Source organism: Giraffa tippelskirchi, chromosome 1 (assembly GCF_054371585.1).
Source record: "Giraffa tippelskirchi isolate mGirTip1 chromosome 1, T2T-mGirTip1v1.2.pri, whole genome shotgun sequence".
Classification (NCBI taxonomy): Eukaryota; Metazoa; Chordata; class Mammalia; order Artiodactyla; family Giraffidae; genus Giraffa; species Giraffa tippelskirchi.
The window spans coordinates 144,082,661-144,107,625 of NC_137275.1; the positions used below are offsets into that span (position 1 = coordinate 144,082,661).

Genomic DNA, 24,965 nt, shown 5'->3' on the forward strand with positions numbered 1-24,965 from the left:
CTGCAGCCTACCAGGCTCCTCCGTCCATGGGATTTTCCAGGCAAGAGTACTGGAGTGGGGTACCATATATGCATACACACATCTAGTCTTTTACAGGTTCTTTTTTCATTGACTTCCCTGGTGGCTCAGATGGTAAAAGCGTCTGCCTACAATACGGGAGACCCAGGTTCGATCCCTGGGTGGGGAAGATCCCCTGGAGAAGGAAATGGCAAACCACTCCAGTACTTTTGCCTGGAAAATCCCATGGATGGAGAAGTCTGGTAGGCTACAGTCCATGGAGTTGCAAAGAGTCTGACACTACTGAGTGACTTCACTTTCCATTATAGGTTATTACAGGATATTGAATATAGTTCCCTGTGCTGTGCAGAAGGTCTTTCCTGTTTGGAGGCATTTTTGTCATCACCTGGGTGTGGGGGAGGGGATGGAGAAGGAGCAATGCTAATGGCATCTAGTGGGTAGAAGCCAGAGATGCTTCTGAATCTTCTTCAGTGCACAGGCCAGCCCTCACAACAAAGGATTTTTGAGTTTTACGTAACAGTGCAAATATTGAAAAATTCTGGATAGTGGTCAAAAATGTTTAGCTGAGATTTCTGCTTATTGGGACAAATTATTAAACCTTTCTAAATTCCTTTTGGGCATGAAAAGGGAGTATTTCTTACTGCTTTAAGGTAGTTTCAGTTGAGCAAAAGAAATACATTTTGTTGTTTTTGTTTGTATGTTTTCAGTATAGTTATGTAAAAAAATTTGAAAGCTACAAACTAGTTTTATAGAGAAAAAAATTAGAGACAACCTGATTCCATCACTCATTTGTGTATTTCTTCCAAGATTGGAAATAACAAGAAAGAGAATGGTTTCTCTATCAGAATATTCTCTTTAGAGAAAGCAACTGAAAAATAGTGGAATTTTTTCTGGGCTTTCATCCTGCTTATATTATCTTTTCCTAGCCCCTTCTGTTTTAAATAACACCACAGTCACACACAGTTTAGGTTCAGTTTATCAGAAAGTGATTATTTAGACTATAAATACTTTTGTAGAATTCCCAACATCAGGAATTCTTCTTGGTATTTGAGAGACAAATTTTGTGAGATATCTTAGTATTTTTAGTGTGTATATGTTCATCATAACTTATAAGTTTTTATTTAGCACCTTTATTTATATTTGGTCTTGTTAATTAGTCAAAGTATTTTGTAACTTTTCAGTCTGAACCTAGGGGTAGTGTTTTACTTTTTGGATGAGTTTTCAGTTGGTTGTGAGATGTAGAAAAGCACAGAAGAGGAAAAGACCAGATATCCTAGACCACACAATAGTATCCCTGCACTTCAAAAGTCCCAGGAGGGTGCAGCTGGGGAGTGCTATATTTTCTGTACTCTTGGTAAGCTAAATTTGGTTTGGCAGAGAATTTTTAGGAGTAGATAAGGCTCTGTGAGTAAAACTTTGCAGTTTTAGCCAAAGAAAATAGACTGTAGATTTGATGACTCTGTTTGATTTATTAGTGCCATATGCAAGGCCTTTTGATCTTCAGGATTCAGTAAACCAAGGAATTGATATTTATCAGAATTCCATCTCATGAGAAGAAATCTTAATTTGCCTGTAGTGTTGATACTAATATAATTATCTGACACCTGCATCCTATTGATGATAACTGTGTTAGATTATATTACATTTTAATGATAGATACAGATGAATATTAAAAACAAGTTTTTGGATAGTATGAACATTGGAAATAATCTTATTTCTCAAGTACGTCAAATTTGCTTACTTGACTATACAACAAAACCTCTTAACAAGAAGTGCAGGAACTGCATGTAGTGACTGTGGTTTTTAAAGAAAAAAGGGAAATAACTTGACATTGATGTTACCACATGAGCAGATGTTATATAATAAAGACTACTTACAATCTTAATTTGTCAGACACCATAAAGGAGTTTCAACTAAGTTTGAGGTTTCACCCCACTTCTGAATTCCATACTAATACTTTTATAAAGTAACAGACCACAGGACAAATATTTCTGCCATTAAACCATCAGAATCCATCTGTTTTTGTCTTTCTACTTAGTATTAAGACAAATTAGCCTATGACAGAAGTGTGTACATCTGTAAAATTGAGATGAAATATCAAGAACATGTCATGATATATATTTCCTTTAAATGGATCTTTTTATTGATACTCTTGAGGCTCCTCATTTTTCTGTAGGAGGATAAACTTCTGAATCTTAGTCAGTGGAATGTCCTAAATGAGTTTCACTTTCATTTTTCTGCAAATTCTTAATTATTACTTGATCAATAAGTTACTTGACCAGTAATTATTACTTTCTGGTAGGTGATTTATATTTAGATTAATGGCCATGTTTTCATTCTCATCTTTGTCCTATGGAAGTCCTTTCTAGGCTATCTTTTTTATACCGGCATTTAATGATGCATTTGGCCAGCTAGCTCCCTGCTCTAAGAGAAGTTTGAGGGAAAATAAATTTGGGGTCAGTTGAAGGAGGCTGCCTCATTTCTGAAAGTGTCCAATATATTTCAGGGAAGATTGTCATAGGGTGAGAGGTGGACAAGCCAAATGGACTCAGACATGATTTTTCTCATATCAGACTTTCAAGGTTCTTCTTGGTGATAGTAGTAGTTAATTCTTTAGTCATCCCATGCGTGTGTGTGTGCACGCTAAGTCCCTTCAGTCATGTCTGACTCTGCGACCCTTTGGACCATAGCCCTTCGTCCATAGGTTCTCCAGGCAAGAATACTGGAGTAGGTTTCCATGCCCTCTTCCAGGGGATCTTCCCGACCCAGGGATCAAACCTGTGTCTCTTATATCTCCTGCATAGGCAGATGGGTTTGTTACCACTAGGCCACCTGGGAAGCCCCATTTATCCCATGCTCTGTCCTAAATGCTTTGCTTGCATTAACTACGTTCTCATTCTATCTATATGAACTAGTACCGTTATTAATTCAATTTCCTCACTTAGAAATGAAGAAGCTGAGACCTGGAGAAATCATATGACTTGGCTTAGGTCACACAGTAAGAAAATGGTGGAATTGGGATTCAAACCAGACCTGATTTTCCAGAACCTGAGCTACAAATCGTTTTATTATCCTACCCTTTTCACCTTCACACTCATATTAGTCTTGAGTTTTTGGAGTATTTGACATTAGATCCAATTGCAAAGTTGTTTGTCATTTCTTCTAACTTGTTCTTCTATCACAGAGCATTTGAATTTTTGCATCTCATTTACTAACACATCTTAATATTTATGAATCTGTGCTGAGCTTAGTCGCTCAGTTGTGTCTGACTTTGTGACCCCATAGACTGTAGCCCACCAGGCTCCTCTACCCATGGGGATTCTCCAGACAAGAATACTGGAGTGGGTTTCCATACCCTCCTCCAGGGGATCTTCCCAACCCAGGGCTTGAACCCAGGTCTCCCATGTTGTAGGCAGATTCTGTACCATCTGAGCCACCAGGGAAGTCCATGAATACTGAAGTGGGTAGCCTATGCCTTCATAGTCCATGGAATTCTCCTGGCAGAATACTGAAGTGGGCAGCCATTCCCTTCTCCAGGTGATCTTCCCAACCCAGGGATCGAACCCAGGTCTCCTGCATGGCAGGCGATTCTTTACCAGCTGAGCCAGCAAGGAAGCCCAGAATACTGGAGTGGGTAGCCTGTCCCTTTTCCAGAGATCTTTCCAACTCAGGAATAGAACTGGGGTCTCCTGCATTGCAGGCAGATTCTTTAACCACTGATCTACTAGGGAATCCCTTTATAAATCTAACACATCTTAATATTTATGAATCTCAATATATGTGCATATATACAACACAGTGTAAAATGAACATATATAGCACAACAGTGTTGTAGTTCATAGCTGCTTCCAAATAGTGCCCTCTGTGTTTTTTTTTTCCCCTTTATATAATGGAAAATGTTATTGGAACCCCAGTAATGAATAGGAGCTTAAAGTTCATGTTCAGTATCTCTACCTTTTAACTCTGCTACTCTTTATTTGCACAAGCAAATGTGATCCTCTGTAGTGACTTTGCTCTGTTTACGGAATAGGAGTGTGTGCTATTACTGATAGGATGGGCAAGTCTTACAGTTAAAATACTCCTAAGACAAATAGATCCTGGAACCTTCCCATGGCCATTTCTTGACTGTGTACTTCATAACACTCTGCAGGTTAGGTTAGACAGAGCAGGCAGTTTACTCAAGTGACTTAAGTTGATAAGTCAGACTTTCTTTAGAGAAATGTCCTGGAAAACTCAAGCAATGTGATTCAAGATCCGGGTGAACTAGGAGAGATTGTTCAGTGTTTGACATCTGACCTCTCCAGCAGAAAGTATGCTTACCACACATACGGCTGTATCAGATGGAAGAAGCCCGTTTCTAAAACAGCTCAGGGTGGATGTTTGCTTCTGATTAGCCTGTGTGTGTGTGTTGGATGAGTGAGCAATTGGGAAGTCATGACCATGTGTTTGCTGTCATTTAAACTGCCAATCTAATCTAAATATACATGTGGGTGCCTAAGGAGACTTCTTTCTTTTCAAGAGGATCATTCTTAACAGCTCTCAAGTCCTTGCCGACACACATGAACTTTGGGGCACTTCTGTTTTCCTGAGGGCTACTCTGTTTTCTTTTAAAAGAGGTGAGGGTGATTTCTTTGCTTGCTGTATTTCTGATTTTTAAAGGCCATCCGTATGTTAAGTTTATTTACCATGAGCAGTAACTTCTTAGGAAAGATAGCTTCTAGGATGTTCTACAAGGTAATGAAAGAAAGGGTGAAGGGGTGAGGGTGGTGAAACGAGGAAAAGACCTGCAGGTTTTGGTTTATAGAATTTCAGTTTTAGATCACTGATTTGCATCAAGCATGCTATAATCTAAGAAAAATTAGAATAAAAAATTAAAGTATTTATAAAATGAGGTATAATTTTTATGATAACTCATTTTATAGTGGAGTAATGGTGTGATTTAAGGTAGGAATAATAAAAGATGCCCTTCTCCTATGCTCTTGAAGTATTTACATGTATTTTATCTACCCAGGAATTATTAAAATTGAAGTTTTTCTATTCATGATTATTGTATTATAGATTTATTTTTTAAGAGAAGCTATTAGACATAAATATCTTACTAATCTGAAATGAATCTTTTCCTTTAGAAAAGAATAATACTGTCCTTCCTTTTTTATAATTATATAGCTTATCATATTTTACAAAGCCATGCACACAAAGTGTTTTTCTTTTCCCATTCACATATTTTTAGATGTAAAAGCAAGCCATGTACTATCTTTAACTTATGGAAAAAAATAACAGGACACTCCTTGTCATGTAACCACTAGAGTATTTGATACAGATTAGCTGTCATTTAATTGCACATTAAAATGCTGTTTTCTTAATATTATTTTGATAATCCTAGATATACTAACTTATTTTTTTTTAATTTATGAGCATGTAAATTCTTATATAAGTATTTAATTTTTAACTTCTTTAACAGTCATACTGTAGGACAGTTTGAATAGAATTAGGCTTACATATTAATATATGTGACAAATATAAACTAAGAGAAGTAACAAAATTTAAAGAACATAGCACTCATTCAGACTTAGACAAAATTTCCTATAGAAATAGAGTTATATTCTTGTATATTTGGAATTTCAGAAAGCATACACATTCATTGGCAGAAATAAATTTCTTGGAACCATATTCAAGAAGAATTTACCATATGGGTCTCTATAAATTAAATGCAGTCACTCGATGTCCAAATAGTTAATGTTATATATAAATGGGCAAAGTAATTTCATGTAAATACTAAGCTCAGTAAGTTAAAACTGTTTTTCTGACAGAGTAGAACATATTGTTTTTACCCAGATATGGAAATATCTAAAGACTTAAGAAAAAAAAAATTTTTTAATGCTTCATTCCAGCATAATTTCAGAGAAAACAGAAGCTGATCATAATAATCCCTTTCATTCCAGGAAGAGTCATATTTGGTAAATTGTGTTGTAGAGCAGTTAAGTGGAGCTTTGCTGCTCCTCAAAGCTAGTTTCCCTCTCCCCCTCCCCCTCTCCCTTCCCACGCCATTGCTTAGCACACACTCAAGAAATTGTGCGTCTGCTCAGTTCATCCAGAATTTTATGAGAGTAATAATATCAGTATTTTTACTTTTGTTTCAGATTTTTAGTTTATAAAAATACACTGCTTTCCAGAGTAATTTGACTTTAAAGCTTCTAGCAGCCAGCTGGTAGAGGACGTAATCTATTACACATTTCACATTGTTCATAAGACAAAAACGAAGCTCTTAGGAGATGTTTTAAATCAAATGCTATTAAGTGGAAAGAAGCGTCTGTGTTTTCTACTTGCTTTTCAGCACTTGGCTCTTTTAAATGTAGTGGATAAAAAGGTAGTAAGTAGCCTTTATTGTCTAGGGAGAAGTTTGAGTGCCATATTGTGAACTAAATGTGCTGAAGTTTTAAAATATAATGTATATATTTGAAATGTCCATGCATGCTTGTGTACAGTAAGGTTTGTAGACTTTGTCACTCTATAAATACTGTATGTATAGTAAGGTTTGTAGCTTTTCCTGAATAATGATTCTACAAGTTTCATGAAGATTAAAAATGAATTTAGGTCTTTAAATCATCCTTGAGATATTGAAATTGAATGAGTTTCTGAGAATCAATTCACAAATGGTTCAAAACTGTCCTCTAAGAATGCTGTAAATCATTTGTGCTGTTGCTCTAATTGAACAGCGTGGATCTGAACCCTCATTAACTTGTTTGTAAGGAAGAGAAAATTGAGGAGAGCAAGGAAGAGGCTGAGGAGAAGACCTTTAGCCGGTACTGTCCGGAGCTGCCATTGTCGAAGGACATCCTTTGAGCTAATTTCAGTCCCATAAAAAAAAAATCTATTTAGTGATTAGTAACTAGTGGATAAGAGCAGAAAGCCCAAGTGAATAAAGGCCATAAATACTGAAGTCCTTGGGATAACAGCCTGTAAAACTGTCAGAAAGCATTGCTTAAGTGACAAAAGATAGCCCAAAGTAACAAGAAGTGTTAGCTCACTAGGCAATACTCCATATTCATGGACAGAAGACATAATTTAGTTTTCTTCAAAAAATAGACGTTCTTCCTTGAATCCAATACCTGCCTCACTTTATTTATTTGTTTTGGATGGTGTCTATTTGCTGTTAATTTATGGCTGATTGCATTTGCTCATAGAAATCATGATGCCTTGTTTAAAGATAGCTGTGTTTCCAAAAGTGTAGCTATGTTACTGAAACTTCTGTTTAGATCCATCAAAATCTACTTACTTGCTAAGAATGTTTAGCCTAACTAGAGTGAGCGGGTAAGTACATGTGTGTATATTTTTAAAAGGCAGATGGTTAAGCATTAGATGCTGACAAGTGTCTTTCTCTTGTTTTTAGTGTTCACAATTCTTAAATATTTCTCCCTAAGGGAAGAATAAATTAAGTAAATAAAAACAGAAGAGTGTACGTCTATATTATAAACTATTTTGTTATTACTGCACAAAATATTGAGATGACAAATGGTTAGTCTTACTGCCCAGCACTTTAGATTGTCTTTCAGCGTTAGAGAAAATTCAAGATGATGGGCTCAGAGGTCTCTATTCTAAACTCCTATTGTTCTAACTATGATGATGATTTCATGGCATTTGAATTACAATGTTAGCAATCAAAATGATATGTTTTACTGTTTTTTACAGCATAACCCTCAAATCCCAAATGTGTGTTTTAGAGATGTGTGTGTCTTCAGTGGATTTCAAGTGTTGTGCTTGTTCAGGTTAGAGAATTTTATCAACTTATGGGTATTTGCTTTTCAACATTCCGGCTGTGAGAACTGGAGGTGTCATTCACTTGAAGGGAGCAGATGTTAAAGGTTCTTGCCCCTGCCTCCCTAATCCCAAACACCCTTGAAGAAGAGAAACGTTCTATGACCCAAATAGGCATCTTTCTGATGGTGAGAAAAGGCGGTAAAAGGCAGTAAATCTGCCTTCTCATTATGAAGTGCAACAATAGATTGATTTATGAAGAAAAGCAACTGTTAGGCCTATATAAGATGTGTGCATGGAAATGTAGGTTCCTTTACAGCCTTATAAGCAGCAACATTCCTCCTATTCTTGACAAGAATCTAATATTACTAATAGGGAATCTGTTGATTCGAAATACCATGTTTTTTAAGGCAGTACATTGAGAACAAAAAATTCACCTCCTAATGTTTTCACATGAGAACAATCTTTTAAATGTGCTGTGTTTTTGCTATTTTATTTCATTTTTTTTTGATAGAAGGGAATTTTTAAAAATAGCTTTATTTTTAAAAATGTTTTGTTAGTATTTAACATTTTAAGAGAAGTGAATGCAAGTTTAAAATATGTAGATGTTAGGCTGTTTAAAAAATTTTTTTCAGTTTCACTTAATATTGTGTAATTTTCAGCCAACACTATAAAATGAGAGCTTCAAATAGAGCCACAGTGAAGATAATTTTAAATTTTGGGGAGAAGGAGGTCGTGTAGAGTATTTTTTCGTTGGGCTGTTATTTTAAGAAGACATTTGTGCACTTTAAAATCTTTTAAATAGGTTTGTGTTACCTCTTATTTGTGAAGGAACTCTGTTGAAATACTTTTGTTTAACTTAAAAATTAAACATTTAAGCTGTAAGTCAATTTTGAGCACAAAATACAAAAATCTGGATAATCCCTGAGTAAATTGTAATGATGGTGCCTTATAGGTTTAGCACATACCACCCCAGAATTTGAAATCTGTCATACAATTAAGATTTGAGCAGGTAAAGTACAGAATTAAAACTGACAATTATCTGTAGAGTTGATATTAAAACTCTTCTCTCTTAATAGACATATGTCCCCAGTATATGTATATTTCCAAATTATAGATATAATAATAGCCATATTAACATGTATAGGAAAACACATACAAAAAATTGAAAATTTTCAAGGAAAAGACAGAACATAAACATGAATAAAGGTCCTATTTTCTCTTACCCCTATGGATTAAATTACACACATCTTTGTGAACACATGTGTGTATCCGTACCCAAGGAACTTTGATATGCTATCATCCAGAAGAAAGGGTTCCAGTAATATAACCTGAAAAATACACTGTTACTCTAATTAGGAAGACACAAGGTTTGTAAAGAAGCAGTTGTTGCAACTATAAACAATCTTTGTTGTGTAGACTGACCATGAGAAGTGTTGCATTTTTAACCTGATGCTGATTCAGTTCAGTTCAGTCGCTCAGTCATGTCCGACTCTTTGCAACCCCATGAATCGCAGCACACCAGGCCTCCCTGTCCGTCACGCTGATTGGTTAATTTTAAACCAGTACTTTTTTCCTCAGTGAGTTTTGGTTGTTTTTGGAAGTCCAAATACCGTGGATATAAGCATTTAGTGAATAAAATGAACTCAATGCTGCAGCTATGGTAGTAAATCTAAGCGTCACATTTAACAGGGAAAATTCTCTAAGATAGCTGAAAGATTAAAATTAATAAAACGTCCTGACATTTGTGTAGGTCTATAAAGATTCTATTGGATCAGTCAAATACTCTATGACCATTTTTAAGTAAGCCATTTTTTAAAGGTCTAAAATTAACAAGGAAATGCAGGTAAATGTCTTGTCAAGATGATCTCTTTAGATATATCTCTGTTTTACTTGATTTCAATTATTTACCATGTTTATGATACTCTGAATTCATTCTATTTAATTTACTCTAATATTAAAATGTTACAATCCAAAACTGAGAGTTATAACCACGTAAAATGTACTTTTAGTACTTGATTCAATTGGGCCCTGCCCTTATACAAAGAATCCACCAATGCTTTTTCATTATTTCGTGTCTCGTGCACTACACAGGTGGGTTATTTCACAAGCAACTGAATAGTAGTTCTGACAACAGTTAAGGGATCTTATCAAAACACTGATGAGCAGTGGTGTTTTGATTTCCATTCCTCAGCTTCAATAACAGTTGATTATGGGGCAATTCTATCAAGAAACTGTTTTTTTTTTCTTCTTCCTGTTTCTCTTTTGTGAGGCATTATAGCTCTAAACTCTTTTGTAACTTTTTCTTCCTCTATCTTTAAAATGTATGAAAGAGAAAAAAAAAGACTAGTTAAAAGATGTCTCTAACATTACAAATAGGTGGTATAATTAATGGCCAGTTGTGAAATTCAACTTCTGTGTGCAGTCTTTACTCAGGGAATGCTTACATGCTTAGAGGTGGAACAACTGTACATGGTCTTTTCCAGATAATTTCTCATTCCTAAAGCTCTTAACAAGTGAGTGATTTTCAGAACACATCTGGCACATGCACCATCTTGCAACAACTGGATTTTTTTGAAAGATCACATGTTCTGTCCACAATAGTCAGTAGCAGCCTTCAAAGTACAACTGGTGATGAGAGATAAAAGACCTGAGGCTTCTCTGTTTAAAAGAGAAGAAGCTGAAAGAAAATTATAGCCATCCTCAAGTGTGGAAAAGGGTCTTATGGAAAGATTTATAGGACCTTGTTCCCCAAGGCCAGTTCGTTTCCTAATGGGATTTTGTGTTCTCAGACAGGGAGGGATGGTGACAAATGTTAACAGCATTTAATAATAATAGTGAAGATGACAATAATAATGAAGAAAACAAAGCAGTTGTAAAAACAGAGGCACCTCAGTGTAAAGCCAATTATCTTGGCACCCAGAATGACTTTGTAAGTTGAAAATATAATAGAAATAAAGATCTTTCCTGTTTCGCTAACCATAGGGAAGGTAGCTCTTAGGATCTTCCTCTATTACCAGCACATGGTGGACATAATGATAGCTTTTGATAACACAAGGGCCCAAGAGACTAAATACAATTATAATTTAACATCAAATTCACTCAAGTTGTCCTAATACTTATAAATGGAGAGGCTTTGCCGAAGAGAGGTGTGGTTTCTTCCACAGACCTGAGTAATTGGCAATAAGGGTTCCAGCTTCCTACTCCAGTGTCTTTTCTCCAATTAAATCTTGGTTTCAAAGAAAGAGTTGTTAACAGATTATTTAAAGCATTAAATCTATTTTTTTAAACCCTAGATTTCATGGGAATTGTATAGAAGGCTTGGGGAAAGCGATAGTTCACACTTGAAGGCAAATAAAATAAATGATTGTAGTGTGTTGCCTGATGTGTTTGCCAGCCTTCTTGATCAATGTCAGTGTCAAGAGGATCAGGATAGTTTACAGGGGAAACTTACTTGCTTTTTGAAAAAAAGAAAAAAACTTACTGTACTAGTGAGGTGAGTAGCCAGGATCTAATGTAGTATTGATTGGATGAATGTTAGAAGCAGTTGATACAGACATACAGCCCCAGGGGTGAAGTGTTTTTACCACTGGTTTGCTTCGGATGCTGCTCACAAGCTGTCCCTTAGAGGGATATTCAGTTTCCCAGTGACATAGAAAGCTTTGTTCCTTGACCCTAGTGTTATAAAATGGTGTTAGTATGTTCAGAACTCTGCTTTAAACTGATAGCTCTTCTTCAGTGTTAATAGGTGTAGTATAAAGAGGGCTAGATTAGAAGTCACAAAACTTGCTTGTAATCCACCTAAATATTACCCATGCTTATATTCAGTCACTTCACTCATGTCTGACTCTTTGCAACTCCATGGACTGTAGCCTTCCAGGCTCCTCTGTCCATGGGATTCTCCAGGCAAGAACACTGGAGTGGGTTGCCATGCCCTCCTCCAGGGGATCTTCCCGACCCAGCAATTGAACCCATATCTCCTGCATTGCAGGCAGGTTCTTTACCTATTCAGCCACCTGAGAAGCCCAGAGTGCCCCATTGGTCACTTCATTTTATTGTGCTTCAGTTGCATCACCAGTAAATGGAGATTAAAAATGTGTTGTGCTATTTTAGCCAACTTTGGCTGCGATAATAATATACCATAGACTGTGTAGCTTCAACAACAGAAATTTATTTATATATTTATTTATGGAAGCTGGGAGGTAGGTCCAAGATCAAGGTGCTGGTCAATTTGGCTTCTCTGTGAGGGTTCTTTTCTTAGCTTGCAACTGGTCACCTTCTCACTGTGTCTTGACATAGGAGAAGCGAGGGAGGAAGCAAGTTCTCTGGTGTCTTGTCTAAATAAGGGCACTAATCTCATCCTGAGAGCCCCACCCTCATACCCTCATCTAACCTGATTACTCCCAAAGACCATCTCCAGATACCATCACATGGGGGTTAGGACTTCAACATACAATTTTTGGGGGTGGGGGGAACACATTTAGTCCATAGCACTACTTGCCCTTTTCATGGCAGAACAAATGAAATAAAGACCATGATAGATCTACACAAAGATCCCTTAAGAGGCTAGAGTTATTGACTGATTTTTCCAATCTTATTTTCATATACCTTTCTGTATAATAAGGTTTTGTTCTTTTAGCATGTTTATTTTGAAAAAGTTATTAATGTAAAACCAAATGAAGATTAAAACCCTGTTGTTTTTAGCCTTTTGACAATTCACTGTTGCATTAACCTTGTTAAATTTAAGTGTTATTTTGTAACTTTTAATATTTATATCCTAGCTTAACTTTTACCTTACCTTTTACTGACATAGCTCTCACAATATATTATCTATTAATTGGAATTGGTAAGATAAGAATGTGTTCATAGGATGAAGAACATTGTCTAGAATGGATGTTGAATGTCAGTTTTCTTTAAAATCAAATGTTTATTTGAAAGTTGAGTTTGATTATCTTCAGTTTCTTATAGTAGAGAAACTAAATGAGGTAGTCTTTTTTTCTCAGTTTTGTTGAGATATAATTGTTATAAAACATATCAGTTTAAGGTATGTAACATAGTGATTTGATATATGTATATATTATGAAATGATTGCTATGATAAATTTAGTTAATATCCATCATGAATGAGGTAGTCTTTTAAAAGTGTATTACATATGTGTTTTCTTCTTTGATTAGTACTCATCCTTGACAAAGTCTGAATATTTGTGCAAAGAAAAGATAATCTTTATTGCAGGGTATGTGTTTTTTTTTTCTAAACAAAATAGAAAATTTGTGGAAATAAAGTAGCAATATGTCCAAAATACGTCTAAAATAATTTAATTATACCATATCCTCTTCCTTTCTCTTGAAGAAAGGTGTATATAATTCTCCCACCTTTTCTTTATTTTTATTGTTTTAAAGATCATGTTGAAATTTTGTTAAAAAAAATAGTTGCCCATTAGAAAAGATGAAAATTCTGCATTCTGATTACCTAAGGAGGAAATCTCCTCCAAGTATAAGGAACAATGGCAGATTTTACAAGTCCTGTCATGTGACCTACATTGACAGGTGTTCTTGTTTGAAGCAACAACACTTCTAGGACTTAACTTCTAGGAGTTGTAAACATGCGGTTTTTCTTACTTGTCTTGGACAAGAATAATCCTCCATAGAAAATCCATTTTGTAATGGACTTGTAAGAAATCCAGGTTCTTACCACTATCCCTGACTTAGACACTGTGGGTGGGGCCCAGGAATCTGCATTTTACCAGATCTCCCAGTTGGTTCTCTACTGCTCATGGAAGTATGACAATCACTCCTTTTGATGATTCAAAGGTCTCCTTAGCTCTCACATTCTACAAGTCCTTGTCCTGATTGCAAAAAACTTTCTGGACATGGGAATTTTCTGCCCACCATTCAACATTTTTATCCTCCATCCACCTCCGTTGCTTTCAACCATGAAAAGTTTCCATATTAAAGTTTCCATTTTAATATTCTCACTGAATGTGTCTTCTACTGTAAACCCCTTCAAATGCTTGGTGAAAGAGCCAGGGTGTTAATGATAAACACTGACTAGAAAGCCTTTTGCTCTGGTTGTATTATGTTCTTTACCGTTTGCCAGTTTTCTGATGGTTAGCAACTGTGGCATTATTAGCCTTGTTTATGGTTAGGAAACTAAAAGAAGGCTGCCTCCAGGTTTGGTTCCGGCATTGGCATGATGCTTGAGACAGATGGGTCACATTTAGCATGGGGGAGTTGGAGAGACGGCCACTGTCCTCTTGATCCTAATTAATGTCACTCACAGCAAATAGCTCTGGCAGAACATCTCCTCGAAGTCCAGCATAGCACTTACTGGCCAGGCAGGATGGGGATTGGAGCTCTCTCTAAGGAAACCTCTTTTTTGGCTCCAAAATGGTTTCCAGAACTATCAAAACATTACTGTTTGCAGACACTTTTCATAGTTGAAGAGAGCAACATGGAGAGGAAAGGGAGTGCTCCACGGACCCCGGGAGAAATGTTTGCAGCTGGGCATTGTGCCGCATCCGCTTTCAGTTGTGTGCCTCACCACAGGGTCTGGGAAGTGGAAGACACTGGACCAAGTGAAGGGTACCCTCCCACAGGCCTCTATACTTGTCTACTGGCTCTTCTTTGTGGGTCATGAATAGCAATGTGGACCTCGTGCTGCAAATTTCAAGGAAATCTTGCAGGGGTGGTGGGTTGGTGGGCCACCTGCTGCTCATTAGAGGTCCCGTCTGGCTCTTTTCCTGGAGGGTGAGTGGTAGATTGCTGACACCTGTTTTCCCATCCAGCCTCGGGATATGAAGTATGCATTAGGAATGCCTGAAAGTGCTTCCTTGTGTCTGAGTCTGTGGAGCTTGGTGCTGCTTGGAGGGGAGGGGGTAGTGGATTCAGTGATGAGAGGGGAGCTGAGAAGATTAAGGGGGAGAAACTGCAGTGTGAATGGAACTGAGATTCTCGTCCTCATGGAGTGGCTTCTGATTGTGCTCCAGGTTGTCCTCCATGTGGCCGTGATAAACATAGTCACCCACTGAGCAACGTAGATGTGTCCTGTCCATGACAAGACCTCAGAAGTTTCTCAAGTGACATGAGCATGTAGTTTAAACTATGAGCATATTAAAAATGGGAGAAAAATAATGCCCTCTTCCAGCCAAATTGATCAACATTAAGTTATTTTAAACTAATGACAACCCCATGGGCTATATCCCACCAGGCTCCTCTGTCCATGGGATTCTCCAGGCAAGAACACTGGAGTGGATTACCATTCCCTCCTCCAGGGGATCTTCCTGACCCAGGGATTGAACCCGGGTTTCCTGCATTGCAGGCAGATTCGTTACCATCTGAGCCATCAGAGAAGCCCAAACTGGGCCTTAAATATGTACAATTCAAGTGTCTGGATGGCATGATCAATTTCTCTGCACAGTTCTATCCATGTGTTTTCTCCTCCCATTGTTACCTACCAGAAAGTCTCATAAAAACAGATAGCATTGAAACATGTATATTACTGTATGTGAAATAGATCGCCACCCAGGTTCCATGCATGAGACAGGATGCTCAGGGCTGGTACACTGGGATGACCCAGAGGGATGGGATGGGGAGGGAGGTGGGAATGGGGTTCAGGATGGGGAACACATGTACAGCCATGGCTTGATTCATGTCCATGTATGGCAAAAACCACTACAATATTGTAAAGTAATTAGCCTCCAATTAAAATAAATAAATTAATTTAAAATGAAAAAAAAAAAAAAACCAGATGGTGGACCAGAGGGCCTAATGTCAGAGAGAAAGAGTGCCTGTTGTATGCAGTGCATGTTGCTGAGTATGAGGGCATAGCAAGAAGTGAAAGGCAGAGGCTCCAATCCCAGCTTTTTCAAGTGCTGGCAGGTTACTGGAAAGAAAAAACATCCACATCAGAGGTAGCATGATTCCATAGCAGATCTTCCAAGCAAACAGGTGATCCACATTTTCAGTGGGTTTGAGAAAGAAAGACAACTCTGAGTTGGTAGGTCAAGGAGGATATGGGACTTGTTCTGAATACTAAGGAATGAGGAGAATGCGTTGAGAGTGAGGTGTGTACATGATACTCTTTCCCTGCATCACTGTGCTGTGGAATTAAAGGGTGTTTTTTGTTTTAAGTGGTGGGAACATTTTCCCCTGACTCATTTGTGGGACTTGGCCGGGTCTCCTTGCAATCATTGGTCTCCATTTGTGAACTGTGGATGAACGGGGTTAGGGTTGGGTCATGGCCTTGGACCAGAGTAAAATTAACTGGCTCATAATGTGATTGAACTAATGACCTTGGCCTCATTACCACTATGTTTTAACCAGTTGAGTCAATCAAACATTGCAGAAAGGGTAATCAAGGTATCTTTCAGAAAGCAATGTGGATGACAGTAAACATAGGAATGGAATCAAAGCCAGATTTCTTGCCTTATGAGGTGTGTCCTTCTTTATCCTTGAGGTTTTACACTTGTTTCTGCATCTAATGAAAATACTGTGGACAAAACAAAAAGGACACTGACTTTCCTGTGTTAGCATTTTTGACATGAGGCAATTTGTAGTCCTTTTTCTTGCACAGTGTCAGACTGTTTTTGTAGGGCAAAATCTGTTTGAGCAACAATAGTGTTTCTAATTTTAGGTGTGTAGCGTCCTATACATTAACTGATGATGCCTTTCTCTTCTTATTTCAAGTCTGAACAACCCAGTCCTGCCAGCTCCAGCTCCAGCTCCAGCTTCACACCATCCCAGACCAGGCAACAAGGTATCCACATCTCCCAGGCCAGCTCAGAGACATTTTTCTCATAAAACATCTTAATGACTTGATTTATGGCCTATTTTCTACTGTTTTATTATTTGAATGATAACTTGGCTTTTATGCAGTTGTATTTATTTCCCCTAGGAATGCACTTGAGTATTGTTCTGATGTATGAGGCCAGCCTCTAGAAATTCCCCTTTTTCCAGTCCCTGCCATCAGAGTCCCATTTTACAAAAGGATTATAGACACAGCCCATTCCAGGGAGTTCCCAAAGGAAATACAATAGCGAAAGCTAGACTTGAGAGGCTTTGACAGAGAGAAATAGGTTTTTAGTCCCCCTCCTCGACATCTTTCATTTTATTATTTTTCTACAGATTAATAGACTTTTTTCTGTTGTGAGTGTTAATTTTCTGTCTTTGGAATATATTTTCTTTTACTGAAACTCAAAATAAATTTAGTAAAAAAATTTAAATTGAAACATTAACTAAATATATGTTCCATTTTTCATGTGTGGAAACTCTACAAACACAGGCCCGTTTTTCAATTTTTTTATTTTTTTAAACAGGGAAACAGATTATACCAAGAAATAATCTGTTTCTGGGCATCACATTGCTCATTACCTTTTTTGATTGACCACATTGAATTCCTGATGGCCTTGCATGTTTTGAAAAGGATTAAATTGTGTTGTGTGCGTTTAGGCTAAGGCTAAGCTTCCAGAAAAAAATAAAAGACACTGTTCATTTTGGCTGTTTAGAGTTCTTGTTCCACTGACTTCCCAAGATAAAAGCCCATTACAAAAGCAGAGAAATTTGGAGTTTGCAGAATGTGAGATTACACAGAGTCAACACTTATTTTAGAAGTAAGGCAATGATAGCTCAGATACTCCTATCACAGATTAGCCTGTAGGAATTGGCTGATCTAGGATGAAAGTGCCTCTCTCACTCTCTCCATTGTCTTTACAATCTCTTCTGTTAAGATTAGAAATATCTATTTTGATTTCATTACATTTATAGTATGATGAAAATAAGCCACATTAATGCATTTTTCTGTGAATTTAATTTTTTTTTTTATATTCTAGAATAAAATTAGTTCTGCCTTGACGTTTCTTTCCCATCTAATAGTGGATACTGTTTTGAATATTCTGGGCACTGATTTATTACATGGTCTTATTTATGTAAATTCATGCTAATATTTTGCCAGGAAATTCTTAAAAAGTAAAATAAAATTGGCTACACAAAATTGTTGCAACAAGACCTTGTGTCCAAGATCAATATGAAGATCAGAAATAGGACATTGAACCATGGAATTGAAATACTTTATAATCTGAACTTGACTGAAATGCTTGCTTGACCTGAAATTGACCTTGAAATAAAAGGAACAGCTAAACCTTAATAGATCAAAAACTACCACACAAAGGCTGCCTTGCTAAGAACAAGTTACAACCATGGTGATTTATTAGTCTCAACTTTTCAATACATGGATTAACCTAACAAAACATTCAATTTACTAACAGATCTTTCTGTTTCTTTTTAGGTGTGATTTTTCTTAGGGAAGAAAAATGCATAGGAAAAAAATTCCTAGGAAATAGAGATTTTCTAAAGAACATTTTGGGACATGTATTATGAAAGCAGTAGTGTTTTGGCAGAGGTTGCATTCCAGAAACTACCAGATTTATCATGTAAATTGTATAACTGTATCTGATGATGGTAATTTTTAAGCAATGTTCTGTGCTGGTGAGCTATCCACCTGTGTTGGCTACGGCTAAGTGTATTTGATTGCCTGTGGTTCATTGTCATTGCTCAGGTCCTTTAAGATCTATAATGAAAGATCTGCATTCTGATGACAACGAGGAGGAATCAGATGAGGCAGAGGATAATGACAATGACTCCGAAATGGAGAGACCTGTAAATAGAGGGGGCAGCCGAAGTCGCAGGTGAGTGTCTTGGTAGAGATGAGGTTCCCTGGGATAGAATCATACCTTTTCACTGGATCTAAGAGCAAAAATGTGAAACACCAAAAACGATGGCAAGTAAATAGTCATATTCATTTTTTTTAAGTATTTTGAATTTGTTTTGTTTCTTTTTATTAAAGTATAGTTGACTTACTATATTATGTTAGTTTCAGGTGTACAGCATAGTAATTTGATAGTATAGAGCATATGTATTTTTTAACTGGAGGGTGATTGCTTTATACTGTTGTGTTAGTTTCTGCTATACAACAACACAAATTAGCCATAACTCTCTCTCTCTGTCTATATATATATATAAAACCCCTTCCTTTTGAACCTCGATTCCGCCCACCCCTCATCCCACCTCTCTCAGTCAAAGAGTGCCGGACTGGGCTTCCTGTGTTATGTAGCAGCATCCCACTAACTATTTAACACCCCGTGCTGTGTCCATCACCCCACTCCAGTACTCTTGCCTGGAAACTCCCATGGATGGAGGAGCCTGATAGGCTGCAGTCCATGGGGTCGCTAGGAGTCGGAGACGACTGAGCGACTTCACTTACACTTTTCACTTTCATGCATTGGAGAAGGCAGTGGCAACCCACTCCAGTGTTCTTGCCTGGAGAATCCCAGGGACGGCGGAGCCTGGTGGGCTGCCATCTATGGGGTCGCGCAGAGTCAGACACGACTGAAGCGACTTAGCAGCAGCAGCAGCAGCAGCTGTGTCCACAAGTCGGTTTACTACGTCTGCATCTCTATTCCTGCCCTGCATATGGGTTCATCAGTACCATCTTTCTAGATTCCATATATAGATGTTAATACACGATATTTGTATATAATATATACTATTTTTATAGATTATACACCGTACAAAGTTTAACTTGGGGCACCTTGGCATGCTTACACTCACTGCTCCCCAGGGAACTATTTATCCCTTGTTCTCAGAAAAGAGAGGTTTTTCCTCTGTAAATTTTACAGAGAAAAAGTCCTATTGGAAGCTTTTGCTCTTCAAAGTAAATGTCAGGGTGGCAGGACTGGCTGCTGAAATGAACTCTGCTTTCATTTGAAGCATTTGTGTAGCTTCGTTGCTGTAGGTATTCATAATTCAGAATTTGAGGAAATGTGTTTGCTGTTTGTAGTTACAAATGCATGATTGATTTCAATGAATTATGTGTGACCTAATTAAAACTAGGATCACCTGTGTGTTTTCCAGAAACTAAATTCCTTTTAAGTGTGCTGACTATTACTTAAGTAGCTTTAATGCAGCGAGGCATACTTCTGCATTGGAAAGATGCTAATTCATGTCACTTATAATTAATAGTCAACTTGAAATTGCCTCGAGGATTTTATTTATCATGAGGAAAACAAATAGCTGTGCTTACTTTAATGGGTTTTGAGTAGGAAAAAATATGAATCTATTTGAACTTAAAATCCAATTACACTGATAATATATTGCATTAAGTCTTTTCCTATTATCCATTACTGGGTAGCAGGCCCTAAAATTCCCAAAAATGATGTGATCTTAACCTAAACTGGACAGACCATATGTTTGCTAATTGGTAATTCCTTCGTGTCCTTGGAGAAGAATCTCCTTAGAATGTATACCCTGTCACATCTCTCAGTGGTTCTTCCTTATGGCTGTACTCAATTCCTTTTTCTCCACCTCCCAAAATCGCCCATCTGTATTCCTTTTAAATAAGAGAGACATAAGGAACCTTATGGTCTTGGCCTTATAATGTTTCCCTTTACAAGTTTTTAATCTGACAAGAAGGAAACTGATGGAGCAAAGAAAAAAAAACCTAAAAACGAACTGACACTTGTAGGTGAGGAGCATCTTCATAACAATCGAAATCCTGACCACTGACTGCTTTTGCATTTAGCTGGTGAAAAAATGCATAACCAGTTTAGACATCTCCCAACTTACTATTAGTATGTAGAAGATCTAGATACTCTGTGATGTGCTGTGGCCTGTCCCCTCTTTGCCTTGTCCCCTGAGTCAACATGGGTCAGATCATACATGTTTGTGAATTGACTGATGTGTGATGCATGTTGTTTGCAAGGCTCTCTCTCCCTCCTGACATATGCTATTGGCACAGCCCGTGCCCGGGTAACATTTGATCTTCATTGCACTTGTGAAGTCTCAACTGTTTAATCAGTTTAAATACTCAGCCTTCCACTTCAGTCAAGAAGCATTTTAAAGCGGCGCTTCAACTGAACACTTCATTAATGTAATTTAGTTAAGAAAAACAAGTTCCATCAGTTTTTTCCAAAAAGGATGTCCCAGTGTATCCTTTTCATTTCCTGTCTTGTATCTTGTCTATCTGAATGTCTTACAGGGCTGGAATGTGATTGCCTATTCAGAACAACAGAAAAACTATCCTGATTTCTAAAGCATTTTCTGTTTCTGAGAAGAATATTGTATTATGTTACTATATAACCAAAGAGAGGGAGCAAACACTGAAGGACATTTCTAAAAGAGTGCATACATTCAGCAGAGTGAATAAAGAAATATCCCCTATTCTCGCTGAAAGAAAATTCCATTTTGAATGGAAAGGAAAAAGAAAATGAGGAGGTGATATTTTTATTGTCTTTCATTGTTGAAAGACATTGTATTTTTCTAAAGCAGTTTTCCCAAACACACCGTCTTTTCACGTTCTGTGGTGTATTTCCAGAGAATTGTATCGGAACTAGGGTCAACTTTGCATCATGACACAGTGGAAATGATTGGTGATGGGTCTATCATGTTGAGCTTCACACCTCCCACCCTCAGATGTCACCCTGAACTGTCAGTCCTGCAGGGCCATGGTCCACATTCTTCTTAGCAGTTACCTCCATTCCTGCACCCTGTATTTTAGCCGTACTTACAAAATTTTCACCTGTAACAAATAGGCAGAGGGAAAGGAAGGGGGAAAAGGGTAGTAACCTGTGAACTGTCTGATTTTGCTGAACTTCCAGCTTGGGTGAAAAGCTTATGACAGTAGGTGGATGGAGCTGGAACAGGGAGATAAATGAATAAATGAAGGCAGCAAAATATACTGGCTGACTACCAGGGCTGTGGGTCACATTGCTTGGATTTGAATCCTAGAACCAACACTCTTACCTCTGTGACCCTATGTGAATGATCCAGTCTGTCTCAGTTTCCTTATCTATGAAATGGAGATTATTAAATGAGAAGTAGCAAGTCAAACGTTTAACCTGTTTCTAGAAACAAGTAAACGCCAGCACATAGTAGCGATTGTATGAGCTAAAACAAGTTCCCGATGATTAATGTTTGGATGCCTTGCTCTCTACCCTAATTCTTTGGATATTTCAAGAATTGTCTGTAATGCTGCGACTGACTTCTCTGTTTCTTTTCAGAGTTAGCTTAAGTGATGGCAGTGATAGTGAAAGCAGTTCTGCTTCCTCACCCCTACATCATGAACCCCCGCCACCCTTATTAAAAACCAACAACAACCAGGTAAGCTTCTGGGTCTGCACTTCTCATGATTCTGCAGAACTCAAAGTATGCCAGGCTTTTTAACCCCTTAAATTTTAAACAAAGTCCCTCTTGACAGTAAATAACTGGGAATCTACAAGCTTAGGACTAAACACACAGGGTAAAACAACTTAAGTTGTCACAAAAGTATGACATTGGATGAGTTAGTTAGATGTCAATAGATGCAGGACAGGATGGTGACAAAAAGTATTGCCCATTTACTACTGATTTCTGTATATTTTCCCCGTCAATTAGGAAGAATATGACCTTTGGAGCTAGTATGAAGCCTGGTTCTCTGTTTTACTGATTTATAGTAGTTTATTGGTACAAAAAAAGTTTTAATTTAGCCTCAGTTTTCTCATCTGCAAATGGGGATATTAATGTCTACCTTGCTGGCTACTGCTGCTGCTGCTGCTGCTGCTAAGTCGCTCCAGTCGTGTCCGACTCTGTGCGACCCCAAAGACGGCAGCCCACCAGGCTCTGCCGTTCCTGGGATTCTCCAGGCAAGAATACTGGAGTGGGTTGCCATTTCCTTCTCCAGTGCATGAAAGGGAAAAGTGAAAGTGAAGTCGCTCAGTCGTGTCCGACTCTTAGCGACCCCATGGACTATAGCCTACCAGGCTCCTCCATCCATGGGATTTTCCAGGCAAGAGTACTGGAGTGGGGTGCCATTGCCTTCTCCGGCTGGCTACTGAGAGGGTGACAAAAAAGTATGTGTAAAGAGCATGAAACATGGTTCATACTTCTTGGCAAACAGTTGATGATATATGGCTAGTATAGGTGCTCTGCCTCTGTTCTTATCTGGGAAAAAAGGATTATCACTCGGGATTGTAAGGAATCATTTATAAAATATAGAGTAAACAATGGTCATTATCACTGTTGTTATAAATCCAGCTAAAGGAAAGCTTATTAATTTGATAATCAGAGTAAAGAATATAGTTATTTGGATAGGTCTAGGCAAAGCTTGCAAAGCTGTGATGAAGAGCTTTTGTTAAACGAATGATTATTTTAAACACTTGCTAAAATAAGCTGTTTTCAAGTATTGTCAAAAACCTCATTATGCATTGGGTTGATTCTCTATTACCATGTTATTCTTTTTTCCTTATTTAGACAGATTCCACAAGACCTCACAATAATTGCTTAATTCAGGTTACCATATGAATGTTAACTTGAAAATGTGGTTTGTAAAATTATTCTGTTTCACAGGTGTCCTACCTGTTGTTTTAAATGGCCTTGTCCTTGAAATTTGTGATCTTTCTTTTATGTGGAAAATGTGATTTTTATAGCTGAAGACTTTTTCATTTCAAATTTCATGTAAAGCAAAAATCTCTTAAAATTTAAAATTCCTCATTTAATTGATCTACAACTTAAAGCCTCCATTTTTAAGTAGGAATAATATCAGTGTTCTTTACCTCACCAGTTACAGTTCAACTGCAGTTTCTTTGTGTCCTGCATGTGACTGCAGGCCCAACCTCATCATCCATTACAGACTGGCCTGCAAGGAGTTGTACTTTCTTCTTCCTTATCCTAACTCCCAACAGTCCGTGTTTCCATGTGTCTCCCCACCTCCAGGGCCAGCCATACCCATGACCCAGCCAGCTGTCACCTCAAGTGTGGCTGCCCAGTACTCCAAAGTCAAGCATGTCAGGGGAAAGTGAGGACCACGGGTATAATCATCATTGCCAGTCAGTAGAGAAGGGCCCTAGGCTAGCTAACTAGGTAACTTTGAGGATTCTTTTGTAAGTGTGTGCTTCAGTGTGAGCTGTCAGTAGAATAGCACTTGGACCTTGAATATATTTTTATATCCAATTTCAACTTAGGTAGGCCTGATTTCTGCTTCCAGTAGGTGGTGTATTGGAATTAGGATTCTTCCTGGGCTGTGATGGTGGCCTTCGCAGGGCCAGGAGTGCAGGGCATTATAGGATGTGCTTTTGTGCCTTAGAGAAGTCTTCTTCAGCATTGTTCCCAGGTGGAGTGAAAACTATGCTTGCTAAATAAATGCAGCTCCAACAAGCCATCATCTTGCCTTGCAGACAGAACTGCCCCAGTCTCTTCCTGGACCTGCTGCAGTCTTGACCTGGCCCTGGTTTCAGGGAAAGATTTAGATTCTTTGTCAGACATTTTTTTTATTGACTGTCTGGCAGAATGAAAAACAAAACAAAACAAAATTGAAATGGTACCATCTATCTAGAAAGGGTAAAAATTACTTTATCCGATTAAACAACATACTACTGGTTTCTTGGCATATGTTTATTTGACAAATGTAGCTTCACACATGTGAGTCATCAATCTGTCAGGAATACTCAGTTATATGTCACTTTCTCCATACACCTATAAGCATAATAAGGAGGTCCATATGCTTTTACTTTTAACTTTTAGGGTAGGAAATATAGGTACCCCAAGGGTGCTTTCCTCTTTGGACCAGTGTCTTGGAACTGGAGTGTGTTTAGTCTTGTGTGTGTGTGTGTGTGTGTGTGTGTTTGTGAGTGTGATAGTGATGATGATGAGATGATCTGAAATTTCACATAAAATAAGTGAAAACATACCGGGAAAGCCAAACTGTGAAATGGGCAGACTCTTGAGTCTTCTTCTTTCATATCCCTTGACTCTTCTCTCTCTCTCTCTGTAGGTTGATAATAGCCTCAAAGTTTCTATTACCAGGCAAAGCTATGGTTTCCTTACCTTTTGTCAATTTTCTAGGGACTGGGGAAGAGAGAAAGTGTTCATTGAGTCAAACATTTCTAATTCTTGGAAAAAAAAGTGAACAGAGAGAGAGCCATATGTCAACAAAGCAAGTAATTAACCTGAGTATTGTTAGGAGCTACTAGTGATCGTTAACATCAAAGACCCAGCGGTAGAGAATCCATCTGCTGAGTAATTGAGTTGTCAGTCCTCACAAAAGAATACAGAAAAATAATAATCTTGAAAATCTGATTCTCAAGCCAGATCCTCAGATTAAGGATAGAAGTGCAGCTCATCATAGTTCTATTTTCAGAGACTATCACGTGCATACATGGTGCCTCT

The 24,965-nt window shown here is 37.8% G+C and overlaps 1 protein-coding gene across 3 annotated transcripts in view; it reads left to right on the forward strand.

Annotated features, from left to right (window-relative positions):
- The window catches only part of MLLT3 (MLLT3 super elongation complex subunit), a 273,832-nt gene that overhangs the window by 235,543 nt on the left and 13,324 nt on the right, over positions 1 to 24,965 (forward strand). For all 3 annotated transcript variants that reach the window (XM_081570026.1, XM_081570017.1, XM_081570033.1), the window contains 3 exons: positions 16,458 to 16,527; positions 18,325 to 18,454; positions 21,824 to 21,923. In XM_081570026.1, the coding sequence (XP_081426152.1) occupies positions 16,458 to 16,527; positions 18,325 to 18,454; positions 21,824 to 21,923 (300 nt within the window). The remainder of the gene's footprint in view (positions 1 to 16,457; positions 16,528 to 18,324; positions 18,455 to 21,823; positions 21,924 to 24,965) is intronic.